Below are 26,479 nucleotides of genomic sequence, written 5' to 3'. Positions count from 1 at the left end.
TGTGCTAGTGACTCCTAAAACAAACAGGAGGTAGCTTCCAGTTGTACCACTTGTCTGACAGATTCCTCTTTTCCATACTGCTTAAGAACTTAAACCACAGAGCCAGGTCCGGAAAGCCTGCTAATCCCTAACACCAGCAGTAAAAGCGCTATCTGCCAAGTGTACAGACTGTGTAAACCCATCGCGTGGTGCTCTGTCTTCCAGACCTGTCACCCTGCTGTAGGCAGGAACCAGGCTGTAACTCAACTACTGGGAGTCATTCAGAGGATCAGGGTCGATCAGTTGTGTCAGCCCTCACCCAGCTATAGGATATGACCATTTGGGGTGGAGAGAGAGGGGAAAAAAGGCACGATGCGGCCAGAAGCTAGGCTATATCTACCTGCATCCGGGAGCAGCTTACAGAATTAAATGTACATAGGGGAGGAGGCTGCTTCTGAGACAGGAGTTGTTTCAAAGAGGTCACAACATGGAGCTCTCGTTTCTAATTAGATAGCTTTACTGATTTACCAGAGTAGTCTCTAAGGCAAGTTTGGATATTTCATAAATCTTTATGGACATGCTTTTTTTTGTGGTACTTTTACCAGTCTGAAACAACTCGAGGAGACTTGAATATTGTCCCTTTAAAGGTAACTTCCTCTACTTTGAGGTAAAAGCACAACTGGCATAAAGGAGTTTGTAACACTTGCAGGAAAGCTGCAGACAAGTCAGGGGCCTCTTTCCTCAAGGTGGTAGAGTCCAAATACACTGATACCACATTCCTCTGCATTAACACAGGATGTCACAGCATGAGCTTTCTGTACCAGCGCCTGGGCACTCTGCTCGACTGATACGAAGGCTCCAGGAGCACTGCCTGCTCAGGCAGGAGCACTGCCGCCCTTCCCCATACTGCAGGCTGGGTCAACTTCATGCTCAACAGAGCACTGCAAGTAGCATTTCATGCTCCGCCCCTGTGAACTGCTGGAACTGAAACTGGCTTCTTTTACCCCTCTTGCTAAGCCCTGGCAACTAAGTCTAAGCTGTCAAGAGTTTAAGGCAGATCAGTGTTGGTGTGTTTTTTAAAAAATAAATAAATAATACGTCATCTAGAACAGATACGACAGACAGCTCTATCACCTGTCAAGCTGAAGCAAGTCCCACGAGTTGTCATGATATTGGCTACAGCATAAGGAAAAAATATAAAGGAAACAGGTTTACTGGTACCAGAGGAAGGCCTCTCATTTGCAAGTTATGGCAACATTGTCTGCCCTGTGAGCAACTTAAGTAATTTAAGCTAATGCAGTCAATTCTTAAGAGTACATTTTTATTGCTAACTAGCCAAGTTCCAGTCTACTGTAATTTAAATAAAACTTAGTCACAAAGCCAGACAATCCTTTTGGATGAGAGCAAGCCCTTGCTCTGTACATCCAGTTCAACACATCCATTCTGCAAGACACACAACTGTAGCCTTTCCCTCCTAAGAGATCTGACTTGGAGGAAAACACTTCAAAGAGGGAAGCTGCCAGTGTAGCGACAGAAGAGATCTCAGCAAGCTGATGCCTAAGAAAAAAAAATTTTTTTTTTTTTACAGCATTCACATCTCAAGCATAGGAAAAGAGCACTCTTTGATATGCACATAGCATTACCAGAATACCATCTTAAAGTCTTCAGCACACTGAGATACTATCTCCATTTTAAGATGGAAAATTAAAGCAACTTCATTATGGTCAGACAGAAAGCCTCAGGCACAGTGGGGAATCCAGCCAGGTCTGACATCCCATGCTAACACCTTGCTCAGCAGACCATCCACCAGCAAAGAGACCATGAAGAACCAGCGTACAACTGCCAAACAGGTCAAACTCGATAGCTTTTGAAAAGCATCAGAGCTTCACTGCTTGTGCACAGCAAACTGGGTTGAGCCCATACAGCCCTAGTCTCTGTGCTCTCAGGTAAGCATTTGCTAGCTACACAGAAGTTAACCGAGCAGCGATATTTTGCCACATTCCCAAAGATTTGTCCTGCCAGAATGACAGTTGAGCAGTTCTGTCATTTGACACAAGATTATTACAGAAAAGGTAAGCCAGATAACTCAGGTGGACTGCAGTGATCCTGCATATCGTTCCAGAGGCACCAAGGGATCTCTTTTCTGGGAGAGGCTGGTCTTGTACTGCAGGGACCACAGATTTGCAGGCATTCCAGGTAGGTAGTTACAATAGTGACTATTAAAGCACTGGGATTTAAAACACAACTGCTTGTATCATGCCAGATCCTGTCTGACTTGGACATTGCCCAGAAGGGATTTGGCACAGAATAGGTCTCATAACCTTGTGTTATTACAAAGCATCCATCTGCCTTGTTGTTCCCTACATGCAGGGAGCAGGAGCTTTAAGCTGTTTCTTTGCCTTTCCATTTGTAGGGGAGATCATTTTCTTTTCTAGGTCACATAACAGAGCAGGAACAGGAAAGGAGAAAAACCGAGCTCAGATCCCTAGAAACAGAGATGCAGCACAGCTCAAGCAGGCCTTGGGCTTCTTGCTGCAGCCTCAGGGTCCTGGGGGCTTCTCCCACTCCCGCCTCCTCACCACCTCTCCTCTGGAAGAGAGGATACTTTTGCACTGCTTGCGAGTAGAGTGACAGGCACTGCAAGGTTTCCTGGAGAGAAGGGTTGGCCGTTACTGTCAGACTACCATGACTTTCTGAATGCTAGGTCTGCCAGGGATTCAGTCTCACATCCCCTCATCTGGGGGATGCTTTAGTCAAGTCCTCAGCTCTGACTCGCTCTTTCCCTCTTGCTTGGGCAGTAACCCCAGCTCAGCCGGCATCCAGCTCTGGGATGGGCTGGACCTATCACCCACCTGCTCACTCATCCGTCCCAGCTGACACATCTTGGCTAACACTGATTTGCTTTTTGGGCTTTGAAAACTAGGGGGATGGAAGAGAGAACAGAGCTGTCTTAGAGCCTGTAGAGGCTGGAGCAGGGGAAGCTCGAGATCTATGCTACTTTTACTTCCTCTCGACCTTCCCCCAGATGCAGAAAGGTGGTGCTGCCTACCCTTAGGAGAGGCTGGCTCTGCTTCTCCCTGCCGGGTGCTCCTCTCCCGGTTGGATATTGCTGAGCGATTAGTTCCTCCTGCCTGGATGCTCTCCCTGCTGATACAAGCCTGCAATGTGGCTGGCTGCCTTATTAACACAGGAGCAGCCAAAGGAGAGAGACATCCCAGCCAGGAATAATTTGAGCTGGAAGCAGCCAGCTCAGAGGGAGGCAGCCAAGTCCAGAGGTGCCCCAAGGCCTTCAAACTCATCCCATTACACTCAGGCTGGTCCAACCAAACCCCACTGCTCCAGGGAAGCAGTGAACAACGCTTTGGGCCACAGACAGCCCTGCCCTTGCCTGCTGGAGCACACTGATCTTGTGGTCTCTTGCTCCTTGCACAGAAAAAGCATTTTCCTTGCCATTAATGACTGTCAGGAACTAAGCAGCGCAGCAGGTAAGGACTTTAGCTCTTCCCCTGGAGCCCAGGGACTCACCCTTGGTGAGAAGCTTTGCTACAACTCTGAGCAAATGCAAATCCTCTAGGAGTATGACAAGGAAGGACAAACCATCCAGGTGCCACCCAGACCTCACAGAGCAGCACTGAGCACCGTGAAGTTCCACCTGTCCCTGCTGCTGGAGGGGCTGCTGCTTTATACAGACAGCAAAGACCCAGAGGGCAGAGTCCAACAGAGCCAGAGGCAGGCTTCACCCTCCGAGTCAGGGCACGCCAGGAGAATCCCATTTACTCATTGCCTCCAACAAACGAACAGACACAGCGGGTGCTGCATCACCACTGCCGGAGAGCCCCGGGAGCCCGGTGCTACGGCACAAAGCGGAGCCCAGAACAGGGCACAGCCTTTCTATGAACCAGCCCGTTAACAAACACCTCTCTGCTCCCGCATCAAACCCCTTTTTTAGTAGGTCTGGGCTATGGGAGAGACCGCAGACCCCCAGCGCAAGCCAGGGGCCAGGATTTACTCTGGGACACCCTCGGTACGTGGAGCAGCCAAGGCTGCCTCCCCACCACGAGCAGGTATTTTCCACCTTCAGCATCTCGGAGCCTAGATCCAGAGCCAGGACTCAATGCACTTCGGGGGCTTTGCACTGAGCTTTGGCAAAAATGAAGTGGACATTCAGGCCAAACAACAGCTCATCCTTGCCATTTAGAGGCTCCCTGCCCACGGCCACCCTGAAGGGCCCAGCACGTGTATGTGCTCAGCCGGCTTCCTCCAGCACCTACCGCATCCCCACTCCAACCCTGCCCACGGGGCAGCCGGCAGCCCCGACCTGCAGCCCTGGCCCCCCTCCGCCATTCGTGTAACACCCAGATCCTCTCCCTAGCTTACAGGGTGAAACAGGAGCAGAAAACAAACAGCCAGATTAAGTCCGTTAAGGAGGTAAGCGGTGTAATCCCCAGTCGCATCTGCCGGGCTGGGGCCGGACAGCCTGGGGGCCGACTGCTGGCATCCACCATGCCAGGATGGAAACAGCCCCGCTCCTCATCTCCTGCCTGGAGCAGGGCTCCCGGAGGCAGCCGTCACGGGGCTGCTACAGGCTGCCTTTCGTGAAGCCCCGGGAACTGAGAGGAGCTGCCTGGCAAAACAGCCTCCGAGCACAGCCAAGGGGGGGGCTGCCAATTACTGCATAAGGTCATTAGCCCACAGGCTGCCGAGTGCATGCTCCCTGTCACGCTTACGGGTGTTTGGGCTTATCCGTACATCTTCCCTACCAACGGGGCTGCAGAGCAGTTGTCTCATCTGATCTCTGTAGCTGCACACAAGAAGAAACCCCAGTTGTCATCTTAAGAGCAGCTGCCACTGAGGACAAGGCTGGGCACGGTGCAAAGAAGCTGCTCCAGGCAGCGAAGGGGCCAGAACAGGAATAAATGAGCCATGCTGCAGGCAGGGCTGGGGAGTACCAAATCCTCACCCACATCCCCAGAGAGCCTTGCTGCTGCTGGGCCAGGTCACCATATCTGCATCTCCCTCTCTGCAGGCTCATCCCGTGGTTGCTCTGACCCAAGCAGCAGCTCTGCAGGGGAAAAGCAAAGGGCCCCTAAAGCCTTGTTCCCAGCTCCCCTCCGCAGGAACGGCCACGCTGACTGATGCATCAGCCCACATGTCAGACATGGACCAAGGGACTCACTGACCAGAGATATTCCCTCCATCACTTAATTGCTTTAAGGAAAAGATAAAGCATGAAACATTTAAGATGATGAGACTGACTCACCCGCCTTTGGAGATCAGAGCAGCAGCATGCAAGAGCCGAGCACAGGAAATTCACGGTGTTAAACCACCCCACGCCAAGTCCTGCGCAGCCACAGCCCTGAGGCTCAAAGGCAGCAGCGGCAGCAGCCCTGCTTCTAAAGGGCCTGCTCCAGGCAAGCTGTGCCACATATCACTTCCCCAGCCAGGGAGTGCGGGATCCACATCAGCTCTCTGCCAATTACCCTAACGAACCAGGCCTGCTGCTCATCAGGTCGCTGCTCACACAGATGCAGCCAAGCAAGTGGCCCAGGGGCTGCAATATGGTTTTCTGCCCGCCCCGCTGCCCCAATCTCGCCAGCCCTGGGGCAGGCAGGCACCGCGAGCCCAGGGGATGCGCCGGGGTGCTGGCACCGCAGCAGCCAGCCCCAGCCCCTGCCCCAGCCCCGCGCGTGGGGACGGCCCAGCTGCAGGCCCTGGCGAAGGCACGCTGCCGCCTGCTATTTGCAAGCTATAAATCAGGGCAGCAACGTGCAACGGAGCAGACGCGAGCAGCAACCCCCCTCGCTCCAAGCTTAGGTGGGGGGTGCAACACGTGCCGCAGCGGCGACGTCCCCCCAACAAGGGACGCAAGGCCTTGCCGGGCCGTTGGCCGGCACGCGCCGCATTGGTGTGACGCACGCGGGAGACCTTCCGCACAGGGGAACGGCCCAGCTCCAGCCAAAGCAGCAGCCTCCTTTTATAGAGATCTGGCCAGTCTCATAGGGGAGGATTTAGAGTCGCCCGTTGCCTGCTGAAACGCCCGGTCCCGGCCGGCGCGGAGGACGCGACCCAAAGAGCTCCTCTTGCAGGAGCCGGCGCGCCGGAGCTCGTGCTCACCAGGGACCCCGACATCGGGTCCCACGGGGCCGGGACGCTGCTGCCCACATGCACGCCGGCGGAGACGGGACTAGCTCCAGAGAAGCCGTAGCAAAGCCGAGACGCAGCGGACGGAAAAAGCACAACTGCTCCGAGGTGCGAGCGGCACCACGGCGTGCCTGCGCGGAGCCTGCCGCCAGCAGCCTCGACCCGCCGGGCGCCTTACGCGGTTGCTGCGTGCGCGGCGGGAGCCAGCGACTCCTGTAACGGGGACGCAGATAAGCCTGTTCAGACACGAGCTACGCTTCCTTTTTTGTGAGGTCTGTTTGTATTTAATTATCAAATTGCAAAGTATTTACACCAACGTTAGAGTTTCAAAGCATCTCCACCCCCACCACCCCCACCGCCGGACATCTTCAGGTTTTTCACAAAGTTTTATTATTATCCAAAAAAAAAAAAAAAGGCTAAATATTTTACTTAGACACTTGGAAAGGCAGGTGGGGACAGAGGGTTGCTGGGGAGAGAGAAACAGATCCGCGGGTTCGCTGCATAGTCATTTGGCGATTTTACAAAACACTGTTTAAAAAAATTCCGACAGCAGAAGAGAAAACCTTGTACGGCGTTACTCGTCCCCCTGCCTCAACGCTGGAGGGCATCATTAGGTAGGAGAGCTTCCCCTCGCGGGCTTATTGGCTTAAAAAACAAATTGGCAAACAACGAGGGTGACGGAGGAGAGTCTCTTAATCCATGGGACCTCCAGGTGATGCCAGCTGCAAGGGGCAGCGCAGAGACGCGCCGGGTGCCACTGAAAGCAGGCGCCGGAGCGAGCACACACACACGCGCCGATGGGGACTCGCGCACATCCCAGGCCCTTCACGCCTGCCCCACGCCGCCGGGGTCTCCTCCTGGGTTATGTTACTGTCTTCTGCCTTGAAAAGTCGCCCCACTTTCCCTTCGTCAAAGCTTGCCAAGAGCCAGGAGAAAACCAAGAAAATCCCAGGTGTTCCTTAGGTTACTGGTGAGTTATTGCTCTGCCACTTGTCATAAATAGCCTGATGGAGCCAGGAACTGAAGCAAGTGTTTTAACATCATTCCAGTCCCATTTTGCTCTTAAAAGATGCTGTACATGCTAAAGGAAGTGAATGGTTATATATCAATATGTGCATCTGCCCTTGCTCTCTCCCAGCTTTCAGACCAAATCTGGCTTCTGCACGTTCTGACTTACAACTTTAAGGGATTTCTCCTGGGATGGGGATTGTGTGTAACTCGTGCGGAGTTATGGCACAGGACACCCCTCGCTGCTTCCTCCTTTTTGGCAGAGGAAGGGATTTCTCTGCGTGGTGGTGGCGGTAAAGGAGGCTGGGAAAAGGGCTTCTCAGCCAAACGTCCAGGAGGTGCTAAAACTAAAAGACCCTGAACATTACAAGGTTTGAAGAGTCCCTGCACAAACACAGAAATCCAGCCACAGCAGACGTGCTGGGGAGGAAGGAAAGGGCTTTGAGTCCCCAAATCATTTAAAAATTCATTACAACAGTTGCTGGTCTCCAAGCCAACAACGGCAGGATCGTGCAGTACTGACCAAGAAGAGCCCGTTCGAGCTGCTTTTGAAGGTGTTGCTAATTAAAAAGGATCTGCAAACCAACCGACTGATCGAGGACTCGTTTAATAAATAAGACACGGGGCTGCAGCGGTGGCTTCGGGCACAACGGGAGGGAGTCGAGCCGCCGTCCGCCGCCTCCCGGGGCCGCGGAGGAGTTTGCCATTTTGCAGAGCGGGGCCAGCAGCAAGCACTCAAGGCTGTCGCCCGCAGCGCGCTCCTCCTCGGGGCGGCAGCGGTTCCTCCCTGGCACCGCAGCACCCCTCGCCTGGCTTTAAATAGGTGCCAAGATGCTCAAGCCGCGCCAGGGAGCGGCTGAGAGGCAGGTTGGCTCCGCGGGCTGCAGAGATGCAGCAGGGGGTGAAGCCCCCATCTCACAAATGATGGGGGCAAGGAAAAAATGACGGAGGAACGAGAGGTGCACGAAGCTATGGGGCCTGGGAGCACACCCGAAAGCCCCAAGGACCTTCTGCCAGGCTGCTGCGATACCCAAGAGAGAGATGTCTAGTCCTGATGGATGCCATGAAATGCTGCTGAGCTCTTGGAAGAAACACCTGGGCTAAGAGCAACACACACACGCGCACGCCTTGGACAACGGTCCTGTCCCGCGAGGGCTTTTGGCACAGAGGATATCGGGAATATGGGCAGGGACACGGGAACGGTGACTGTAACCAAAGCCCAGCAAGCCAGCACGGCAAAGGACTCCGGTTAGGTACAACCGTGAACAGACACGTTAGCGTTACTGTAGGAAGGGGGGAAAAAAATCACATGCAACTAAGTCAACTTCTGGGAGAGCGCTCAGGCCACTCGAGGGCTATGTACAAATCCCCGCCGCAGCTCGGGAGCACTCTTCCCATGGAGAGGAAAGGGCTGCTCTGCCGCTCCGGCCAGCCACGACCGCCCCGCTGGCTGCCGGGACCACAGGCCCTACGGCTTCGCTGCCGGGGGGGGGGGGTTAGCCTCTAGGGGATGGACCTTTGGGAGCAAGCGGGAAGAGGATGAGCCTGTGAATGTCTCCTACGCAGGCTACTAAAAACATACTGGGTGGCCAGAAGCATCAGCGAAAGCCCAACGCTCCCCCAAAAACATTCCCACGCCCCCAGGGACCTGGTCACCGCATCCACGTGCAGGACGAGGGAAGAGCGAGGTGGGATGGGGAAACCACACCGTTTAGGACTTAAATCTGAACCCCGCAGAAGAGCAGTGCTCTCGCGGGAGGAGCACCGCGGCAGGCGTGGATGACTGCGCGCACATGGCTTGCGACCTGGCATGGGTGCTCCACCAGAAGAGGTCCGTCCCCCAAGGATGCTCCGTCCCCAGCCTCGTGGTGGGCCGGGGACCTGCACGGGGACAGACCAGAGCGACTCTACAGCCCCATTTCTCTAGCAGTGAAAAACTTTGCAGCAAAGCGAGAGGGATGGAGAGCGCGGCTTGGTGGTGTTCTTGCGTGTTTTGCGGGGTACCGGCTGGAAGACCAGGAGTGTTTTGTGGAAGAAAACCCACCGGAAGCAGTGGGGTCAGGCAGCGAGGCGAGGGAAGGGACTCCCGTGGCATGTCCTGTGGTGGTGTTCCCAGAAGTAGCTCCCCAGGTGACACAGGTCCCCTTTGCTGGGGGACAGACACAGCTGGAAGACTCAAACCTGCCCCCAGCAGCCCCAAGACACAGCTGAAGTCCCCGGAGCCGCAAGCAGTGACATTTAAGCAGTGACACAGTGATTTAAAACTCCCAACACAGGCGCTAACGCAGCTCGGCCGCAGGGTCCTGCCTGAGTACAGACAGAGAGCTCGAAGCCGGAGCAACGCAGAACAGCCAGCGTCCCGGCTCCCACCCCACATCTGCAGCAACGCCCCGGCGAGGATGGAAGAGGTGGCCATCACTGGGCCCAGGTGCACCGAAATGTAACGTCTGCCCTCCGGAAGGGTATCCGAGTCGGAAACAGCAACGGCTGGTGCCTTTCCCAAAGTGAAATGTCTCTGCGAGCCCCTCAGGGAGGACTGGCATGGGGCACGGAGAGGGACCGAGGGGCAAGTGAAGGGGGGCAGGGAGACTTGAGCTGATGCAGAAGGGGGTGCAGGAGGCAAGGACCGCGTGTCCGAGGTGGGAGGTGGTGTCCTGCAGCGCTGACGTCCGACCCAGAGAGCCGGCTGCCTGCAGGTGCCACGGAGCCACCAGGGGGAAAATGTCTCGCAAAGGCCAAAGTCTCTCCGAGGATGATGCCCCGTGAGCCCGCTTCTCCGCTCACTGTCTGGAGCGATGTCCCCAGCCTGGCCGGTGCACAGCGCCTTCAGGCTCCCCTCGCCAGAACAGCAACACTTCGTTAAACAGGGACCAGAAGTCTTAATTAGCCACAGGAGAATCCAGCACCTCCACTGTCCACGCCTGGAGGCAATGCCCTGTCCTGCCCCCGGGGCTACTCCTCAAAACCGGCCTCGTGCACGAGGAGGGTAGACCTCCGCGAGCCGGGTGCCCCACGCGCGCACGGCGAGGCCTGGGGGGTCTCTGGCGCCAGGAGGAGCTCCACGTCTATAGGTTTTCGCCGGGCTGGTACTGGGGCTCTGTCGACGTGAAGTAGTCCTCGAGGAAGGCCTGCAGGTACTCGAAGGTGGGCCGCTCCTCCGGGTCCTTCCTCCAGCACTGGCACATGAGGTCGTGCAGCGACTCGGGGCACTCGGGCGGGCAAGGCATCCGGTAGCCCCGCTCCACCTGGTCGAGCACCTCCCGGTTGACCATCCCTGCCAGCCGAGGAGACACAGCACCAAGTGAGAGCGGGCCGCGTCCCTCAGCAGCACCTCTACCAGAGGGGACGAACGAGGGCATGTTGCTGGGGCAGCAAGCTGCAAGCCATATGGACAACCCCCATGGCTCACTTTGCAGGGAGAGAAAGGGGACCCATCTCCCCAACACCACTCATCCTTGCTAGCAGACACCCCGTCACCTCACTGGGGATCTGGAGCAGGAGAGGGAGGGTGGCTGTGACGTGCACAACTGCTCCTGGCCCACAGTCATCTTCCCACTCGGAAGATGACTTGCCCATCAACTTCTTTACTGTGAGGGTAACAGAGCACTGGAACAGGTTGCCCAGAGAGGTTGTGGAGTTTCCATCCTTGGGGATATTCAAAAGCCATCTGGACAGGGTCCTGGGCAAAGTGCTCTAGAGGACCCTGCCTGAACGGGGGGGGAGGGCTGGATTAGACGATCTCCAGAGGTCCCTTCCAACTTCAGCCATTCTGTGATTGGCACGGAGCCGAAACCTGACTTTCCCACACCATGTGCTGCTTGACACCCGCCATCCCGAGGCTCACCTACCCCCTCTCAGCGTGGTCTGACCTGGGGATGGGGCAGCACAGGCAGTTCGCCCTCCGAGACTGCCCTCTCTGCCCATACAGCAGGAGACACATCCCATCAATTTGTTCCTTTGCTAAGATGGTTACGGGAGGCAACGTAACACCGGGAGGGAGAGCTGCTCAGAGGGCAGCTGGGGTGAGGACACCGCTAAGGCGACAGCATTTCTGCTGGCAAGTGCCCGCTCTCACCTGGGTATGGCACTCTGCCCTTGGTGGTCAGCTCGGTCAAGAGGATGCCAAAGGACCAGACATCCGACTTGATGGTGAACCTGCCGTACAAAGCCGCTTCGGGGGCCGTCCACTTGATGGGGAACTTTGCACCTGAACGGAGAGATGCCGTGAGGGACGGCTCCTGGCAAGCAGCAGGGTGTGAGCCCGTTGCAAGCAGCTCTGGGTGCACGCGGCGGCCTCGCTTCGGCAGCGAGCCAACACGTACCTTGCCGGGCGGTGTACTCGTTGTCCTCGATGAGGCGCGCCAAGCCGAAGTCGGCCACTTTGCACACCAGGTTCTCCCCCACGAGGATGTTGGCCGCGCGGAGATCACGGTGCACGTAGTTCATCCTCTCCACGTAGGCCATGCCGGATGCAATCTGCGGCCACGCGGAGCAGAGCATGAGAAGCAGCTACGGGACCTGGCACAGCCAAGCACCCTGATGCTCGCTGGGTGACACCAGGGCCCCAGGGAGCTGCCAGCACCCCGGAGGAAGGTCCTGCAGGGGAACAGCTCTGCAGCTGGACCAGACTCGGCTGACAAGACATGGGAGCAGCCGTTTGCTCAAGAAGAGCCATGCATACGCAGGCTCACGATGACAGCTATGCCAGCTGGCTGGGGACACCTGGTGGTGATGGGAACCTTCCTTCCCCCAAGGACTGTGCAAAATGCTGGTCCCAGACCGGGTCTAGCTGGAGCCGCCAGTGTAGAGCTGGACCAGCAGGATCTGCCCATGCGCCGACCACAGCCAAAGCTGCTGGAGGAGAGGGTTTAGCACAGGGTCCTCGCACGGCTTTTCCAAGGGGGATTTCATTTCCCTTCTGCCAAGCTGCGCCAGGCTTCCGAGCACCCTGTGACCCGACAGCGGCTGGACCCATGTGAGGGGCACAACAGCCTGGCGAACGCTGCCAGAGCAGGACGCCGAAGGACCAGGAGACCCAGGGAAGCCCAAACCCACCTGAGCCGCCATGTCCACGAGCTGGGGCAGCCGCAGGTACTTGCCCATCTCTCCCTTCAGGAAGTCCAGGAGGCTCCCTGCAAGGAAGACAACAGTGAGTGCCCTTTGGAGGAGTACAGCCGACTCGGCTGCGCAGATGCTCCTGGCTTGGGAGCTCAGCGGACCAGTTCTGCCCAGGCAGCTCCTGCTGCCTGGAGGTGCTCACCTTTGCTCATGTACTCAGTGACGATGTAAATGGGCTCCTCTGAAACCACCGCGTAGAGCTGAACCAGCTTCTCGTGGCGGAGCTTCTTCATGACCTGGGCTTCCTGCAGGAACGCCTCCGGAGACATGGTGCCGGGTTTCAGTGTCTTTATGGCCACTCTGGTGGTGCCGTTCCAGGTCCCTAAAGCACAAGGCCGAGGCCACTCAGGAAACGCCTCCATTTGTGGGTGTGGGGCTGTGTCCCTGCTCCCCCCAGCACCGTGGGTTTAAGCCATCTGGGATGGCCAGGGAGAGAGGATGCTGTGCTAATCCCAGGCCACTCTGCATCCTTGCAAACCCCCCCAACCGAGGAAGCTCCCACCAGAGGGAACAGCCCTTGCAACCACCTCCTTCCTTCACCCCAAGTCCCTGAGCCAATGGGCAAAGACACCACCCAGACTTGCTGCTGGCCAAGCTTCATAGGATCTCACTGAAAAGACCCTGTTTGGGCTGGGGACATCGCAGCCCATTCTGCAGAGGACGGCAAAAGCAGCCGCTCTGCTCATCGTCCATCCCCCCTCGGCACCACGCGGCTTCCCCGGGGCGAGGGCCGATGCCCACGGGCCTGGGTACGGGGCTGCAGCAGTCCTTACCCATCCACACTTCTCCAAAGCAGCCTTGGCCCAGCTTCACCTCGAGCCGCAGAGACTCCCGGGGGATCTCCCACGCGTCCTTGGCCAGGCCTTGGGTCTGGGGCTTGGAGGTGGGGCAGACGTTGGTGAGGCGGTGACACAAGCCGTCGGCGTGCTCTAGGGCACGGGGGGAGAATTCCAGCGTGACACTTGGGCACTTAGACACGCGACAGCTTTACCCCACGTCTTCCCAGCCAAACACCTTGGGGACTTGTATCCGGACCCTTTCCTTCTTCCCTAAAATCCAGGCAGCTTTTCGCCTGGGTCTCCTCCTCTGCTGGTTGGGGGCCCCCCAGCTCAGCGTTCACTTCCCGACGGCCGCTTTCCTTGCGCTGACGGCAGCCCCTGCCTGCTCCGCGCCCCGCACGCCTGCTCAGGGCAGCCGGCGACTTCTCTGACTGTTTCCCCCAACACTGAGTACTCATCTCCCTGCGGGGGATCTTGTTCTCCTTGAGGGATGAGGACAAGAACGAAGGGATCGTGCAGAGTTATTCCTCTGGCCCAAGGACACCCTGTCTCCTGGTGCTGGAAACCAGCTTCTCTGCTGGCTGCAGTAGCACAGCTGAGGCCAACGCCGCCTCCTCACCGTGCACCCAGCCCTGACGCGTCCCACGGCTCCTGCCCCTGGGCCGGCATCTCATCCCGGTTCCCGACCAAACCATGGCAGCGAGCCAGCGATGCTGCAACCGCACTCACGAGGGAAAGGCTGGGTAGGGATGGGGGCTATCCCAAACTGGCTCCGCACCAAAAATGATAGTGCTGGACCCCCAAGAGGGGTCTACCTACAGCCCCGCCACTGCAGCAGGTGGGAGAGCTGCGACGGGGCCAGAGCAGGGGCTTCCTCCCGGCAGACAAGCTCAATCACCCCCTTCATCGCCCAACAGCCCTGCTCCCTTCCTGCCTCCGCCTCGCCCCCTCTCGCGCCTCCCTCTCCGCTGGCCTTTCCCCGCTTGCCGCAGCCACTTCCAGGCCGCCGCAGCTCCTGCTCGGCTTCGCCCAGCCCCAAGGGCTGCCGGCGCAGGGCGGTCGCTGCGCGCAGGACGGGCCGTGCCGTGCCGTGCCGCACTGCATCGCGCCGTGCCGTGCCGCGCCACGGGTACCCACTGGAGTAATAGGCCACCAGCTGCTGCAGGCTGTTGAACTGGGTGCGCGAGGTGATGTAGAAGCCGCCACTGTCCAGCTTGCGGATCTTGTAGTGCTTCACGTTGAGCCCCTTGGCGTTGTCGAAGTCGGAGACGGAGAGGCAGTAGGCACCTGCGGGCAGAAGCGAGCGGCTCAGGGCTGCGGCGGCGGTGGCGGCACCTCGGGGTGCAGGGGAGCGCTCTGCCAACCCGCGGGGCTCCGCGGCACCGCACCTGGCCGGCGCCTCGTCCCTCGCTCACGGCTGATCCGGCAGCCAGGCCGGCAGCAGGGCAAGGACGCCGTCTGCCAGCCGCGGCCAAGTGGCCCCATCCCACCGGCCGGGCGGGAACCCGAGTTAACCCCCAGCTGCTCCCTTCGGACGCAGGCAGCCGGCACTGCCGAGCCGCTTCATTACAGCCTCCAGCCAGCGCTGCCGGCGCTGCCAAGCCTCGCAGACAGCCAGGGCTGGCCAGCTCGGCGCGGGGCCGGCGGCTCTCCGGGGAGACCCCAGCGACGGCGGAGAGCGACCGCAGCTCAGCCCTCGGGCAGGGGCGATTGCCACGGGGCTGCTCTTGCAGCCCTGGGAGGCAAGAGCTGGGCTCAGCATCCTCGAGCGGTTAGGCAAACGTCAGCAAGGCCTTTCGCCTCCTCTGAACCCCCAGGTTTTAAGGCGCTGTGCGTACCGCTGGCACGCTGCACGCCAGCCACGATCGCCGTCTCCCCCCGACGTGAGCCAGAGTGCGTGCGCACACAGCACGGCGTGGCTCCTGCCTGCTCCAAAGCCTGGGCACGGGCTTTTGTTCAGCCTCGGCCCGATGGGCCCAGAAACGGCGTGGAAAGGAAAAAACGCTCCTCTCCCACCTCACCGGGCGCACAGAGAACGAAACCAAGCCGTAAGACAGGAAGCCCCGCTGCCGCTCCCGCCGGCACAGATGCTGCTCTGGGCCAGGACGTGCAGGGAGGGAGAGGACGGACGGGAGGCAGCCCCGGGCTGCAACCCCTTTGCAAAGCCGCAGGAAGAGCACGAAGCACTATGTGGCATCTCACGCAGGGGTAAAGGGACCGGTGGCCCCGACTGCCCCCTCCCCGAATGCCACCACAGACATCGCTTTGCGCCTTTGTCTCTGCTTTGCCCACACTCCTGCCGTACTGCAACACCAGGGCCACAAATAGCGAAAGGAAGCATTTATGCCTGTGCTTAAATGAACTGTTTCCACTGGAATAAAGTAAATAGTGCCAGATTCAAAGCCCCAAAATAGAATAGCACGTCAAGGAGCTTTTCCCAAAGGTGCACTTGGAGTCAAAACTAAACCGTGTTTCCAGGTAAGAAAAAGCATCTTCAGGCAGCCAACTTTTAAAAATCACAACTCGCACTTTCAAGAGACACAAAATTAATACAAAGAATCATTAGACATGAAGTAGGACCTAAAAATTCATCATTTGCCCTGGTGAGTTGCCCAGGAAGCACATTTTCAAGACCTTGCACTTATAAAGGAGCCAGGAAAAAACAAAAAAAAACCCATACGCTTGGGGAAGTGGAGGGGAAGGAAGAGCATCCTCCGTCCCAGCCCTCCTGGAGCCGGGAGCTCGCAAGCCAAAGCAAAAAGCCCCGTGCAGAGAGCGCCCGACTCGACAGCGAAGGCGGCCGCGGCACAGCCCCTGGGGCGGAGGTGGGCACGGGGACCCCACACCGTGGCGCCGGCCGGGCTCCGTTCCCGCGCTCGTGTCCCGCAGCGCCCGCGCGGAGCGTGTCGCCCTCCCGTGCCCGGCCGGGCGAGGGGAGGGTGCAGAGCGATGCTCTTAGCTCGCCTCTTCTCCCGTCCTGCAGCGGCTGGAAACGGAGCCGTCACTCTGCAGCCTGGGAGAGGGGACGCTGCTATCTGCATTTCCAAGTGCTCCGGAGGCACTGAAACGAGCCAAAACGCAGCCGGCAGCGCTGCGCAGGGAGCAAACCTCGGATGCGCAAGCCCAAAGAGCAGAGACAGGGCGAGCGCCGAAACCGGAGAGGGGAAGGCACCAGGCTCCCACTTCGCAACGAGCCGAAACATCTCTTCCGAGGACCAAAGCCGGCCGGGCGGGGCCGGAGCAGAAGCGGCCACGTCCCGCGGCGGAGAGCGCCCGCGGGGAGCCGGCGGTTGCGGCGCTGCGCTGCACCACGCGGCGGCTGGCGCAAAGACAAAGCCGCCGGCTCGGCGCTGCCGCCCTCCCGCGCGTCCCCGTGGCTAACGGCTACGCGGCCATCCCCAGCGCCGTGACCCGCTTCCCAAGGCGGGCGGAGGGGGAGGCCGCCGAGGCCTGGGTCCGCGCCAGCCGCCTCCCTCCGGCCCCCCGCCGCGGCGCCCGCCGGCACGGCGCCCACCGGCACGGCTCACCTTTCGTGGTCTCGCTCTCCCTCACCAGGAAGGTGCCGCGGGGGTTTTCCGGGTTGAGCAGCAGCCGCTCGGACTCCCGCCGAGTGATCTTCCCAAAATACCACCTGGAAGAGGGAGCGGGAGAGGCTCAGCGGGGCGCACCCACCCACCCCGTCCACTGCCTTTAGAAGCAGGTCCCCAAGAGCGGCCCCGGCCCCCCGCGCCCGCGTTTCGGAGCGCGCAGGCTGCCGGGACGCCAACCCCGCGAGCGCTGCCGTAGCTCCAGGCGCCTCCCGAACGGCACGGCTGCGGAGGCGCCGGCAGCCGCCGGGGGTCCTGCACGGAGCCCCGGGAGCGGCTGCGCGGGAGGGAAGCGCTGCTGCGGCCCGGCCGGCCGGTGGGGAAGGTCCTTGGAGACCCGACCGGCAGGGCGGAGGGGCTGGCACTGCCCGCTTCCCGCGTGTTACGGCCACCCCCCGCGCCCGCTGGCCCCCGAATCCGCAAACGCAACGTTTGCGCTTCCCTTAGGCGCAGCTGAGCGGCTTTTTGCGATGATAAAAACTGGGCCGAACGCTTCAGCTCCGCCGGGGCCCCCTGCACGCTAGCGCTCGTCCCTCCGCCCCGCAAACACGCCTCGTCTCGGCCTCTCCCGTGGGCCTTAAAGAAAGGCAGGAAAAGGTGTAAACCGGCGAAAAGAGGGCAATTATTACTCTTCAGCCTGGATGGAGTCCGAGGGCGCAACGTAGTTACTGGGGATGTAGCCCGTCTGTCCGGTGGTGAGGGAGTGAGCCAGCCACCAGTCGCCTTCCCTGGAAGAGAGCCGAGAGACAGCGTCAACCCGAGGCGTCCCCGAGCTGTCCCCGGCCGCCCCGCGCTGGGGGGCTCCGTGCTGGGGCGGCAGCCGGCGAGACGCCCGCCGACGCGAGCCGGGGCTGCCCGAAGGGGAGATGCGCCGGGAACGCGAGCCCGCGGACGAGCGGGGGCCGAAAGGCAGAGCGGGGAAGCGGGGGAACAGGGGGAAAAAGAAAAAAAAAAATTAAAATTAAAAAAAGGCAACGAAACGATGGAAGCGGTTTCAAAAAGCACCAGGAAAAACAGAACGGCAAAATTTGTTAAACGCAGGCTACGTGAAAGCAACAAAAGGGGGAAAATTAATAAGCAAAGGCGAGAGGTGGAAAACGGTTAAGTGGCCTTTGCCCGGCAGCGGGGCCCTAGAGCCGGAGCCGGCGGCACAGGACAGCCAGGCGGGATCCGCAGGGGAATTCCCACGGCAGCCCCGGGCGGGATGAGCTCCGCGCCCGCAAAACCCCTCGCAGCGGCACAGCTCCGCAGGGCTCTGGGTGGCTTCTCCCGCAGCTCCCCAGCCTGTCCCGATGCCGCCTGCAAAGACGCGGGGCGGATACGGAGCGGCGCCAGGCCCTTTGGCCACCACTGCCCAGGGCCCGGCGGGGGGAGCGGGACCCTCGGCCCCCCGGACCTGCTCGCACCGGGCTCCGCCGTCCTCCCCGCGACGGCCCCAGGGAGGCTCCGAAGAGGGTCAGGAGCAGGAAAGGCTGAGAAGCAAAATCAAAGGGCCCTGGAAGGAAGTTTCCCCTTCCCAGTGGACAGCGGGAGGTTCCTCACACAACATGGACGTTCTTGTCCATCAAAGACAGAACCAATTAAAAAAAAAAAAAGAGCGCTTTTTTTTTTTTTTTTTTTTTTAAAAGCATGCGTCTAATTTATTCTGACCACAAGGGAGACAAGGCTACAGGAAAACTGCAGATTCCCGAAACAAGCACTGCAAGGATTTGCCAGATGGTTCAACGTTTCGGGGCAACCTTCTCAAACACTTAAAAAAAAGGCAATAATCTCAGTCTCCAGCGACAGACTGGCTCCCCGCGCAGCCCCTGACGACGGCTGAACCCCGGGGGGAAGCCGGATCTGTCCCTGCTCCCTGCGCAAGCGCGGACCCCGACCTTGCTGCCGGCACGGCCGCACACAGCGCTGGGTCCCTGCTCCCTGCAGGCTCGCTCAGCGCCGCCCGCCCCGCTGGCAACGGCGGCTTCGAACGCGGCTCGTGACGTTCACTTGACCCAGCTACAGGCAGCCGGGCTGCAAAGCGGCCGCGAGAAGGCGGCCGCCGGGTCCGCGCGCTGGTGCACCACAAGCACCAGCAGGTGCTTCAGCTATTCAGGTACTGGAGCAACAAAAGCTGCATCCACGAGGAGCCGCGGGGAGCTCGGCGACGGACGGACCGGAGCCCCGGCAGAGCCGCGCGCTGTCCCAGCTCCTGCCGAGCAGCCTGCGGCCGCGGGCTCAGCCTTTCCCGCGCCGGCGCGCTGCTGCCGAGCGGGCAGACGTGTTGGCAGGGCGCTGATATAAAGAGCAGCGCAGTGTTTGTCCTCCTCTTGGCCCCTGTCGCCTGTCGCAGGAGGTGGCTGCAGGGATTTCCACGGCTCCCCGGATGGAGCTGTGCCCCAGCCACCTTCACTGGGACAGTTGCGAAGGGGGCAGGAGGCTGCTTCAGCCTCCTTTCCCACCGGACTGGAGAAAACATCTGCTTGAGAAATGCCCAGATTTCAACTTGCGGCTTTATTCCAGCTCGGGCTGAAAGGCTGCAATCTGGGAATTCTGCAAAAACAAACTATTCCAAAAATGTCTCAGTGGGACAGGAAAAAGAAAAAAACAAACAAATCAAAGCATTTCAACAATTCCCTGCACGATGTTACCCAAAACACCCCATTACATCCCTGCTGACTGCCAGATGGCTGGGAGGAAACCTTCCCCTGCTGGAAACAGTACCACGAGAGCCTTTCCCTCACTGCCATGAATGGATCCGACCATTCGGGGAAGCACAGCATCTCCAAAGACGGCACGGGACATTGGAGCAGGGGGTGAGTGACGTGGTGACCACATGCTGGGACCACTCAAGCTTGGGGCTGGCTCTTCCTCTGCTTGTCCCAAGCCAAGCCCTGGGTCCGCTGCAGCCAAGATTGGCCTGAGTAAATTTCCCAAGCCCTGTCTCCTCTCGCCCTCCAAAAACGCAGCCCCCTTGCAGCAGACAAAACCACTAGTCACCTTGGAAAAACGTTGGCCTGCAGCTGAGCCAGCCAACGGCAGCGCCCCATGGCTTCAACGTTATGGTGCAGGGACAGGCTTTCCGGCCACAGAGGCTGCAGGTGAGCCTCGTGCCCTCAAGCCTCAAAAGGGGATGGTGGCCGGTCTCCAGCCGAGCTCGGTTCATGATGAAGCACAGAGCTGCTCTCAGTGCAGACAACCACTTTGGTTGGGGCCCATTCCTGCACGTCAGCCCCATCGAAAGGCGGTCCCAAGCAGCCTCTGTTTTTGGGCTCCCACTCTGCGAAGGACCTGGTAGCCCTTTTCAGATTAAATGCAGCGTTGTCCAAAACAGCTTCTTGATAGCCCTGCCAGCCTCCTGGGCTCCAGCCATGACTCTTCTCTCAAAGCCCAGAGGCAGAAGACATTGCATGCCTGCCTTTGCCGCCTCCAAAACCTTGCAACTCCTTCCTGTGAAGGCTGGGGAGTGGAGTGCCAGGTGTTTGACTTTCCCGGAGGTCTGCAGTTATCTCATTTCAGTCCATATGACTCCTTCCCCTCCAATTTCATTTGGACTGGAGCAAGTCCAACATTTCAAGAACAGTGCTAAAAGGTCTGAACTCTGCAATTCCAGAGATCAATCTAGATTCACTCAAAACTAGGCTTAGATTAGAGCATGCAACACACTCAGCCAGACAAGTTTCACAAGAGCATTACACGACTCCCAGCCCACCACCAAAGGGCATGCAGATACCATCAAGCAACACCCTCTGGCCGCCACATTTTTCTAATGAGCCTTTTCAGAGGGAAAACAGTATCTCCAGCGTTCCAGCTCACCGCGCTTGGAGCACATGGCTCAAGCACAAGCTATAAGGCAAGTCAGCACAAATGCTGGACAAGGTGGGCAGCTCTTCCAAGGCTGTCTGGAGCACCTGGGCACCAGAGCAGGAGGCTGAGGGGCTGAAAGCATTCATCACAAAGAGACGTTTACTCCTCCGCTAGCACCGTGCAAAGGAGTTTTCCAAAGTCTGTCTGCCTCTGGAAGTCTCATCAACGTAGTTGCCCCAGGTACCAGAAGGGTCAGTAGCTAAACACTGCACCTTCGATTTCTTATGTTCTGCATCTCCAGCCCAGTCCTTTTGTTCGCCAGGAGGCTGCAGAGCGTGTACCACGCAGACCCTCCTCTCTGACCAAGCCTTTGAAAAACCACAGCGGGAGAGCGAAAAAGAAGAAGAAAAAGAATGGAAACCCTGTAGGTGCTTTAACGGATAAAGAAAAAACCCTGAGCTATCGGCACAATCCAGAATCCCTGACAGGCAGAGCTCACTTTGTAGAAGCACAAATCAGAAAAAAAGCTTGGGGCTAGTACATCAATGGGGGTGTGAAATCAAGAGTCACCGAACACCCCAAATTAAGGCTTTTCTCGCGCCACTGAAGTCCTTCACTCTGCACATCCCAGGCTTCATGGATTAAATGCATCACTGTTAATACAGTGTTGGAACAAGGGAAAAAAGATCAAATAGAAAAAGCATGCGCGCAACACTGCTCGATCTCTGCAGGAGGAATATTACCTCTGGGACATTCCCTGATGTTTCCACTTTTTGACTTTGCAATGCTATTTTTGGTTCCTAGGTTTTAAGGAAGCAGCAGAGGGGAGAGCGAAAGCTGCTAAACCAGAAAGCTGCCCCCGCGGCACGCCGTGGCAGGCGCTCCTCGCCGCGCGCAGCCAGGCTGCGCCTCTGCAGACCACACGCATGCACATTCCTACTGCAGAGCACGCGTGGTTTCAATAGGGAGCATGTTTAGGATCATGTGCTTTTCCAGCTCGTCACACTGCCCTGCTCCACACATCAGGCAATGGATGCGCTGTTATGACTGCGATGGAGAGAAAACAACCAGGAGCCACAACCCTGAGGACGTGCCTGAGTCCCCCTGAGCGACTCACACACTTCATTGCTTGGATGAGAAAAGAGAATAGGCAAAAAAGACCAGGAGGGAGCAGCGGGCTAAGTGAAACGGGACTGCTGAGCGGTGCCAGACACAGACAAAGCGAGCAGGCCAAGTTCAGACCTCCTCAGTGCAAACAGCTCTGGATAGAGCTGTTTCCCGGTGCAGGAAGGGGCTCCAAGCTCTGTCCTGCTCACCCAGCGAGGAGAAACCCAGGAGACCACAAAATGATCAGGCAACCTCTCCTCCCAGCCCTGCTCCACCCAACCTTGCCCCAACACAGGCAGCAGACAAGCTTTTACCATTTAAGATCCATTAATAATAATAATAATAGTAATTGGCAATACACACCTGACGTCCACTTTTCTCCTAAATGAAAGCATGGTGCACAGGAGAGAAAACAGTCAAGAGAGAAGCTCAAATCAGAGACACTGTGTAAGCGCAGAGGCTGCAGAGAAGCAAAGTTGAAGAGGCATCTCCAGGCAAACGAGAGGGAGCTGAGCACTGACGGGGACCGGCGGGATCGGGACCCCACACAGGTGGACACAGACAAGTGCCAGGGAAGCTGCTGCCACCAGGACGAGAAAGCGCCTTGAGAGTCACGGGGCGGCTGGGTGGCAAAGCAGCGGTGCCTGCTGGCAGGGGCCAGGAGGACTCAGGAAAATGAGCAGCCCGAGCACCTGAACAACCTGGACAAGTCACAGCTTCCGGGGCGCCCCAGCTCAGTGCATCAGCATGAACCCTAACAGGAGGTGCTGTTTGCGTTTGAGGCTCTTTGAAGCTTTCCTCCCCATTTCGCTTCTGGGCTTTCCCCCCCCGCTACTTTGTGCCCCATCCCAGAGCTAGGGACACACTCGCTGCTGGTTCACAGCCCTCGTCATCTGAGCACCACCCTGGCCTCAAGCCTGGGCATGAGGGAGAGAGCAGCTCTGATACCGGAGAAGGCTCTTCACATGCAGGGACGGCATGGGGTATCCATCACGAAAGCTCTGGGGCTCATTGACTCCTTTGATCCCCTCTAAACTCTGCAGGGGTAGGAGAGCCAGCAAGGTTCCCCGAGATGGGGACCCTGAGTGGCATCAGTCCCCGAGAGAGGGGAAGGCACCAGCTCACCCACACCAGCGTGGGACACTTAGGAGGGGCACTTACGTGTTGTTGACAATTTGGAGACGTTCTCCTTTCTTGAAGGACAAGTCCGTTTCCGTCCGGGACTCGTAATCGTAGAGGGCCACGAAGGTGGTGACTCCACCTGCGACAGACACAAGCTCAAGAGGACCACACTCCCCATGGCATGGTGCTTGCTGCAGCCATGCCAAGAGGGCGGACGAGGGTCAGGGGCAGCCCTCGCTTTGGGTCCTCCTCTCCCACTATCCTCAACCAGCAGATAGGAACCAGATCTGCTCTTTTATCAAGCACCCTCTCTAGTTCAAAGGCAGTGTCCTTCAAAAGGAGGAGGTCACACCATCACAAACCAAATCCATGCAAACCCAACCACTAATCCCCAAAGCACCCCTCTGCTCTTGGAGCGCCCCAACAGCACACTGACCTGCCAGAGCCCCGGAGCGCTGCGGCGACGTGACGGTGTCGGAGGTGTTGAAGCCCCCAAAGAGCTTGGACTCCGCAGCCATGGTCCCGAAGGTGCGGCTGGGCGTGCGATGGGTGTCGGGAGCGGCAGTCTTGCTGGGCGTCTGGGAGGCCGGGTAGCCTCCGTGGTGGGCGTTCTCCGTGGGCTCCAGGCTGCGCCGCCGCTGGCTGGCGTCTTTGGGCTTGCTCTTGCTGCTGCCCATGGTGCCGGGCTAAAAGAGACCAGTGCGCACATGCAAAAGCGTCTTTTTTTTTTTTTTTTTTTTTTTTTTTAAAAAGGCTGTTTCCTAAGGCTTGTGCAACAGACGCCTGCCCACTAGGAAACGAAACAAAATCGCCGCAGTCTTTTCAAGCATCAGCTGCCGGAAAGTCTGGATGTCCTGCCCTTGCCCTGGGATAACATCGCCACTTGGTTAAATTCAAGCCACCTCCCGCATCTCCGTATTAGCTAGCGCAAGGCTCGCTAGAAGTGGAACGGACGCAACGCGCTCAGCGAGCGATAAGGCAAGTACCGGCGGGAAGCACACGGGAAGCAATATAATGGAGCGAATAATGTCGAGCCCGTGCCCTTCCCAGGCAGCAAACCGGGCAACAAGAGCGGAGCCCAGCGCAGCCGCAGAGCTGGGATCTGCGTCCGGCACTCTGGAGCGGGTCTCAGGCCTCAAGGGAGTGGAGTAGGGAGATGAAATACAGTGACCAGGATGACAGCACAGATGCCCCCTCCCGAAGCCCTAGGGCCCTTCAGCAGGCCAACTCCAAAGCCGAAGGGTCCTGGGCATCAGTGCGCGCAGCAGCCAAGCCCCGGGGCTCCCTTGTCCCTCCAGCACGCGAGGAATTCGCAGGGCCGGGTTTTCTCTTCCCGGTGCACCCTCGCGGCTCCTCCAGCGCCTCCCGCCCCCGTGCAAGGGGTCCGTGCGCGGCGCGCGTGCCGGTCCGACACGCGGGGCCCCACGGGGCGACAGCAGCGCTGCGGGGCGGCTCGACCGCTCCATGATGGCAGCGGCACCGCTGCCTGGGGGCACAGCCCAGCCCAGCGCCCGCCGCCGGCTCGGGGCTCGCGAGACGGAGACGCGGCTGGATGGCAGAGCCGCGGGGCCGCCGCTGGTGCCAGTCCGGAGCCTTTCCCGCGTGCCTCCCTCGCACCCCCGGCACTGAACCAGCACATTTTGCAGCGGGGTCGCAGCTGCGGCGAAGCAGCCCGCGTGCTGCAAGTGCTGCGCGCTGCAGCCCAGCAGCCGGGCGCCCACGTGGGACCACGGCGCCGGTCCCACCGGAGCTGCCTGCCGTCACGGTCCTTACACCCAACGGCTCCTACCGGGGCACTTAGGCATGGGCAGGAGGAGGAAGACCCAGACCAACACTCATGAGTTTGGATTGCTCCGAGAGCAGAAACTGAGACTATCCAGAGCTGCCCCATCCTCTCCTTTCTCAGGGAGGGGATTTAGACGCTGAGGATGTTTCTGTGAAGTCCAAAACGTGCAGCAGATGAAGCTCTCAGAAACAGCGAGCATGAGAAAAGTTTCAGCCGTGAGCAGTTTAAGGCAGTCAGCAGCTAAAGACCAAGGGATCTCTGCTTTATATATAGTCATGCCTTCCTTTCCACTCAAGATCACGCTCTATAAATACCTTCAAGGTAATGATATAAATGAAGGAAGGGAATTATTCGCAGTCTCCAAAGATGGCAGGATACACAGCAGTGTCCTGAAGCTATGGAAGGAAATATTTAGGCTAGATCACGCACGGCAGGATGGAAAAGGGAGGGGGAGAAAAACAGGGAGAATGTCTTTAATACAAGAGGACAACGGGGCGAAGAGCAGAGGCGGCAGCAGACACCTCCAGGGCACGCTCGGAGGGCGAGCTGGATGCGAGGGTTTGCAAGGGATCAGCCTCCCCAAACAGATGCTTTTCCAACCCAGCTTGCGACGGGAGCTCAGGCCGACCCAAAGGCTTCGAGGGCCCCGGTGCAAGGCGGGACAGGAACGCGAAATAAAAGCCCTGGGCTCACAAATTGTCCCGAAGCAGCCCGGAGGCAGCCCCGAGGAGCAGGGGAGCGGGTCTGCCCCGCAAATAACCGTGCTCTCAAAACCCGGGCGCACAAGTCTCCAAAGCAGAATTTGGGGGAAAAGCAGGTACTTGGAAACAACAGGGAAGAGCCCCCCGCCCATAACACAAGATGGAAAAAGCCGGTCTCCCCTTCCTCGCGTCCTTCAGCCGAGCCTTTCGCTCACCTCGGCGCCGCTCCCTGCCAGCGGCTCCCGTCCCCGCGTCCCCCACCCCAGGCTGCGGCGCGGCGGAGGAGCAGGGAGCGCGCGGTGCCCCGGGAAGGCTGGCGGCCGCCGCGCGGCTCGTGACTGCCCACGCGACCGTGAACAACGCGCGCCAGCTGCGGCTCAGAGTTTCCCCTAGCAGTGGCACTTCCCCAAGCAGGAAAAGACCCAGGATCGGCCCCGGCAGCGCCCTGAGAGGGGAGACGCTGCCTCCCGCCGCCACCGCCGGCTCCTCCGCTTGGGGGAAGAGGGCAACTGTGATTTCCAGGACTTTGGGTTTAATCGGCTAAGCGAGGCCCTGCAGCGGTTTTGCCTCCCAGACGGTCTCTGGCCGGAGCGCGGCAGCAGAAGAGGGCAAACAGCCCCGGCTCCTGCCCCACGGGTTGCTGAAGTGAGCGAGTCCCACCAGCCCCAAACTCGGTCTCCGGAGGCACGAAAGCCTTGGAAGGGGAGCGCGTCCGGGCTCCCGGCACAAGAGGGACCAGAGGTTCCCCGCAAGACCACGTGCCCCATGAGACCACCCTTACGGCTCTGCCATGCACAAGGTGGAAGGATGGACTGGCGCAGTGCCTTGGGTGCCACCGGTCGGAAACCCCCTCGCGGGACGGCAGGACGAGCAGCGCCCAGCGAAAGCCGCCCACGTGGCTGCCGGCCCGGGCACCCGGGGACAGCTTGGCTGAACAACTGGTTTTTCAGTGTGCTGAGAAAAATCAAAGGACTCTAAAATAGCTAAAACGCCTAGACATTAAATAGAAGCAGAGCACAGAAAGGTCATCCACGCCAGCCACGACGACTGGGGACCGTGTCAACACAGGGCACCACCAGCCTGCAGTCCTCAAGGACACGGGTCAAAAGCCACGAGCATCACTCTGTGTTTTTGCATTGAAAAAGCCACAAGCATCACCACGCGTTTTTGCATTGCAAAAGCAGCCGGCATCACCGCGTGTTTTTACATTGCAAACTGGTTTGCACCTAAACGCCTACCCGTACTTGTTTCACTTTGGCTAGCGCAAAACCTAGGCTGGCAACCCCAAAACGCACCCAGAGGCCCCGACAGGCTTGTGTTGTCCACGCTGCCATGTCCTCGGAGCCCCTGGAGCAATTCAGCCGA

At 58.8% G+C, this 26,479-nt stretch overlaps 1 protein-coding gene across 3 annotated transcripts in view; it reads right to left on the bottom strand.

Moving 5' to 3' along the window:
- Positions 1–1,337: 1,337 nt before the first annotated feature.
- Positions 1,338–26,479, bottom strand: part of SRC (SRC proto-oncogene, non-receptor tyrosine kinase) — a 42,881-nt gene continuing 17,739 nt past the window's right edge. For 2 of the 3 annotated variants that reach the window (XM_067307880.1, XM_067307879.1), the window contains 11 exons: positions 23,064–23,313; positions 22,667–22,766; positions 17,242–17,340; positions 16,553–16,656; positions 14,163–14,312; positions 13,020–13,175; positions 12,389–12,568; positions 12,184–12,260; positions 11,451–11,604; positions 11,204–11,335; positions 6,388–10,402 (listed from right to left, as the gene is read on the bottom strand). In XM_067307880.1, coding sequence (XP_067163981.1) covers positions 10,194–10,402; positions 11,204–11,335; positions 11,451–11,604; positions 12,184–12,260; positions 12,389–12,568; positions 13,020–13,175; positions 14,163–14,312; positions 16,553–16,656; positions 17,242–17,340; positions 22,667–22,766; positions 23,064–23,304 — 1,602 coding nt within the window. In that variant the 5' untranslated portion in view covers positions 23,305–23,313 and the 3' untranslated portion in view covers positions 6,388–10,193. Of the gene's footprint in view, positions 1,537–6,387; positions 10,403–11,203; positions 11,336–11,450; positions 11,605–12,183; positions 12,261–12,388; positions 12,569–13,019; positions 13,176–14,162; positions 14,313–16,552; positions 16,657–17,241; positions 17,341–22,666; positions 22,767–23,063; positions 23,314–26,479 lie in introns of those variants that run through there. The other variant, XM_067307881.1, reaches the window with a different exon arrangement.

Source organism: Apteryx mantelli, chromosome 18 (genome assembly GCF_036417845.1).
Source record: "Apteryx mantelli isolate bAptMan1 chromosome 18, bAptMan1.hap1, whole genome shotgun sequence".
Lineage (NCBI taxonomy): Eukaryota > Metazoa > Chordata > Aves > Apterygiformes > Apterygidae > Apteryx > Apteryx mantelli.
Note: the sequence above shows the minus strand (reverse complement) of the source record. Positions and strands in the feature narration are given on the sequence as shown.